The 5,208-nt window shown below is 32.4% G+C and overlaps 1 protein-coding gene across 1 annotated transcript in view; it reads left to right on the forward strand.

The window, feature by feature from the left end:
* The window catches only part of LOC106459166 (glycogen phosphorylase-like), a 50,367-nt gene that overhangs the window by 9,465 nt on the left and 35,694 nt on the right, over positions 1 to 5,208 (forward strand). Inside the window, exon 4 of the mRNA XM_013918759.2 lies at positions 334 to 465. Coding sequence (XP_013774213.1) covers positions 334 to 465 — 132 coding nt within the window. The remainder of the gene's footprint in view (positions 1 to 333; positions 466 to 5,208) is intronic.

A 5,208-nucleotide genomic window follows, 5' to 3' on the forward strand; every position in this document is an offset into this window, starting at 1 on the left:
TCAACAGAATCTCCTTCTCTAAACTATATTGAACTGTTAAAAGCCTTATTTTTAATAATCAGATGCTAGTAATGAAAGTAAGACCAACAATATTTCAATTTTCAGGTGGAAGAACCAGATGATTGGCTAATAATCAGATACTATTAATGAAAGTAAGACCAACAATATTACAATTTTTGAGGTGGAAGAGCCAGATGATTGGCTAATAATTAGATGTTAGTAATGAAAGTAAGACCAACAATATTAAAATTTTTCAGGTGGAAGAGCCAGATGATTGGCTAATAATCAGATGCTAGTAATGAAAGTAAGACCAACAATATTAAAATTTTTCAGGTGGAAGAACCAGATGATTGGCTAAGGTTTGGTAATCCATGGGAAAAAGCTAGACCAGAGTACATGCTGCCTGTTAATTTCTATGGACGAGTGGAATGCACAGGAGAAAGAGCTAAGTGGGTGGATACACAGGTAAATCTGAAGTCATTTTTAAGGTGTGATTTGTTTTTATATTTTCTCACTGTTGTTGGGATCAAAGATGAAAATGTCCCTTTGAAAAAAATGTTTTTTATTTAAACATAAGCTTGTGAAACTTTAAGTATTTCTAGTTTGAAGCCTTTGCATGGTGATATGGATTAAATGTTTTTCAGAATATAATGAGAAACAATTTCCTATAACTGATGTATGCTTTAATTGTATCAAACCAAGGGCGGATACAGCCCCCCCCCCCCATTTTGAAAATAAAATCAAAATAATTGCAAAAATTGGATCTTTGAAGAGGAAGAATGTAGTGAAATTTCACATTAAATTAAAAAAAAGCAATAACAACAACATCTAGCAAACTTTATAACAAATGTAAATACCCCATTTAAACCCTACCAGGGAAGTCCTGAAAATTCCTTGTTTACATTCAGGATCCTTGCGCCTCCCCATTTTCAAAATCCTGGATCTGCCACTGCAAACTGTGTTATTGTCTTAAGATACATGGAATTTGTTATGGCTATTTATTAAATTTAAACATGACTGATGTATCATTTCAGTACAATACCATGCAAATTTAGTGTGTGTGTGTGTGTGTGTGTGTGTATATGTACACGAAATACTGTTTATGTGATATTTTACTATTTTGTTTTGAAAATCTAAAAGCTGATGTACAGCAGCAGTTCAAACAGACTTAAACAGTTGAGGAATGTCTTGTTGGTTAAAACTCAGTTTAGATGTGTCACTACTGGTTAAAATTTAAATTTAGTATCTAGCATTTGAAGTGGTAAACTTATAAATGCATGGTGATTATACATGAACACATGAAATCCTGCTAAACTGAATACATTAATTAATTTCATTGCCTGCAGTACTTGTAACACATTTTTAGATGCATTGCATAAAATGTTTATTAAAGAAAACATTATAAAATGTAAGTTTTAATTAAGTATAAATTTTATAAATGTCTCTGTTGGAATTATTAAAAACTTGTCATATTTTTTTACACATTAAAAATAATTAGTCAAGAAAGACCAGCAATTTTATAGTGTTGAAATGTTTTTTCAGTATGTTACTTATTAAACCTTTTTTCAGTCTATTTAACAAGATTCTCTAGTTACAGAATCTTTCCTATTTTTCCTTGAAAGGGATACAGGGTGAGTTTCACTTTAGTTCATACAAGATAAATGCTAAAGAACAGTTGTGGGAATCACTTTTCAGTTCTTTATTTATCCCATGTTGGATTACTCTATTCAACACAATCAAATGTTTGATTAGGAGACAGTCAATACTACACCGTCTTTCAAGAATATGAGGTCAGTTATTAAACATCATAACTGGAGACCATAGAGAGGTCATTCACTAAGGTGAAGTAGAAGTCCCAGGAAATGTCCACCAAACTGCACACCTTTATTGGATCTTGGACCAGATAAGAGCAAACACAAAGAAAAGATAAATTTGACCTGATAAGTTAAATTGAAAGGATTCATCTGATATTCTTGAGAGGTTTAATGCTAAGATAGCATAGGAAATCTTTGGTAAGATATACAGAGGGCACTGCTTGGATACTGACTTAATGGAAGTGACAGTCTTTGCAATATGCATGTACACTTCTGTGCAATTAGTGGTTATGAAACACTTAAACTTATTATGGTCCATGGAATTGTGATGTACTAATGAGAAGCATGCAAAATGATGCTACAGGCAAACACTTAAAGCACATTATACTTCAAAAGATCTCTTTTATATTGAAGGTGAAAGTAGGTTTTTGGAGGAAATTTCATTCAGTTTGTGGCATAATATATATACATGTGTGTTTTAGTCTGGTTGTTCAAATAGTGCTTCATTGCAGATGCAGCTATGCTTTTGGATTATATTTTCTTTCTTATAATATGATGTTCAAATTATGTAACATAATCAAGAGGAAGAGTTTTTATATCTAAACATCACTGACATTTTATAATAATTGTAAAGACAATTTGTAGCTTAATTCATGATTTGTAAGACAAGTACAGAATTACAAGCTTCACAATTAGATTTTCTTGTCAAAAATGAGAAAATAAACAGAAAACTAAATGTAGTCTTAAACACTTTAATTAATTGTCTGTGCTTAGAATTGTATGAAGAATGTTTCATAATATAGACAAAATGTTATGAACCTAAAGTCTTATTTACAAACAGATTTGGACAATTTTGAGTAGATATAAGATGTGTTAACAGGCTATTTATCAGATCTTAGTATACTCAAGGAAGATATTCCAAGAAACACTTATCAAGAAATCAGCACTGCATAGCATCTATCACTGATTAACTTAATTGGTTATACATAAACTGCACTGTACTATCGAAGGAGAGTCTGCAAGTCCACAATAAACAACAAAAGTCTTGAGCTGTGTTTATAGATCATTTTGAAACCAGATGGTGATTTTTATAATTTTTTTGAATCTATAAATATTACTTAAAACTAAAATTTTACATACTTTGGTTTCATTGGATAAAAACAGCTTTTGTTTTGCAACTTTAACTATCATACAAAAATAAGTACAAAGATAAGTTCAATCTAGAGTAAATTAATACTGTCTAATCATGATTTAATGCTGAAAGTTTAACCACTTCATCCAAGAGTTATAAGTAATTTAGTATTTGGAGAGTATTTTGTATAGCTCGTAGCATTAAGAATACTTTGAAATTCATAACTTTCTGTCTAGAAAATACTAATGGAATTGTGATGTGATGATGATGTATTAGTCTTAGTTTTTTTATTATTGTTATTGTTACTGATAGAATTAACTTCTTGGAATATATTGTATTCTTACATTTTCACAACAAATCAATTACACAATGTAGGTATCTTGAAAACTATTTCAGATGAAGTGGAGCATGCATAGGAGAAGTTGCCTACTTGATAGACTTGAATCTGATCCATTCAGATGTGTCTTGTAGTTAGAAACATGTAAACCCTTGAAATGTGATATTTTTATGGTCCATTCCTGGAAAGTATTTTTAAACTTATTATAGAAAAGTAACAAGAAAACCTGTCTAACATACTAGGCTGGTGCATGTAATCTATATCTTAATAGTGAGATGCATCCTAACGTTTTAAAATACCTCCACTAACATCAATGACATGTTTCTCTGAGAACATATAAACTAAATTAAAACATGACTGGCAAGCATTACCAGGTTGATTAATCAAGTTATTAATCAACAAAAAGTGATACATGGATACTTTTAACAGTGTGAGGAAGCAGTTTGAAAATAGAACCCATGGATATCACAGATATTAAAGTATGTGTGGTTTTGGGCATTTTTTGTTACATCATTTATTTTTTATATTGTAGTAGATGTCATGTTTTATATTGGATAATTTTATAAACACATCATCAGAACTTCTAATACAAAACATCAGTGGAGGTAACTTTTAAATTTAAAATCAATCAAACATTGATGTGACCACTGGCATAGCTACAAAACTTGGAACCCCAAGGAAAACTTCAGAAAGGAGCCATCTTTGTCCAAAGATATACACTAGAGGATTAGTGTAGACATTTTTAGAAGGTGCAGTTTATTCCTAGTTAAAACTATGATTATACACTTTTATTTGTGTGAAGTCCTTACAAAGTGTGTGGTTCTAATATAATGGTAACCTAAGTCATTTTAGCCTTTCTCAGCTCATTAACTTTCCTATGTACAACTTGATAATTTTCAGTATTTTCATTGGCAGTATTAGAAATTGCAATAAAGCAGTATGTACATCAGAAAAACTTGATGATATGATATAATACTAGAATTACAAATAAAAAATGGTCTATAAGTTGCTTTCAAAATATCCTTATGTAAAACTGATCAGAAAGAGACATTGGAAAGCTTGTTGCTAATTTTTTGATTGTTGTGCCACAGCAGTTCTGTGGCCTTTTCTTCTATTTTGTAACTAGCATTGCTTAACCATAAATCTGTGTGTAACTGAATTCATTAATTGAAATATTGAGTCAAGTTGTATAATGACAGTGTCTAAGGTATCAATGAAATACTGTTCAACCTGAAGAAATTGTTTCAATCTTTGGTCTTTAGATAACTCATCATGGCATTTTACTGAACTTATGGTGACCCTTATTTTGATCATAAGTAACAATAATAAGTCTCATCCATTAATGCTTTGGCCAAAGATGTAGTAAAGTTTCTGAAGTACCAAGAAAACATTGCTTACTTCTGTAACAGCTTACAGGGTTGAGTTTTATACCCTACTAGTGAGGAAGGTTAATTTTTACAAAGAGACTGATACGGTCTTGCCGACATACCCTGAGCCCTGACACAGTGTGATTGTGATCAACCTGTTGCCACCTGCTAGTAATGCCAGCAACAGGTTATCAAAGAGACTGACGCAGACTTGCAGACATACCCTGAGCCCTGACACAGTGTGATTGTGATCAACCTGTTGCCACCTGCTAGTAATGCCAGCAACAGGTTATCAAAGAGACTGACGCAGTCTTGCAGACATACCCTGAGCCCTGACACAGTGTGATTGTGATCAACCTGTTGCTACCTGCTAGTAATGCCAGCAACAGGTTATCAAAGAGACTGACACAGTCTTGCAGACATACCCTGAGCCCTGACACAGTGTGATTGTGATCAACCTGTTGCTACCTGCTAGTAATGCCAGCAACAGGTTATCAAAGAGACTGACGCAGTCTTGCAGACATACCCTGAGCCCTGACACAGTGTGATTGTGATCAA

This window comes from Limulus polyphemus, unplaced genomic scaffold, assembly GCF_000517525.1.
Source record: "Limulus polyphemus unplaced genomic scaffold, Limulus_polyphemus-2.1.2 Scaffold570, whole genome shotgun sequence".
NCBI classification, from domain to species: domain Eukaryota; kingdom Metazoa; phylum Arthropoda; class Merostomata; order Xiphosura; family Limulidae; genus Limulus; species Limulus polyphemus.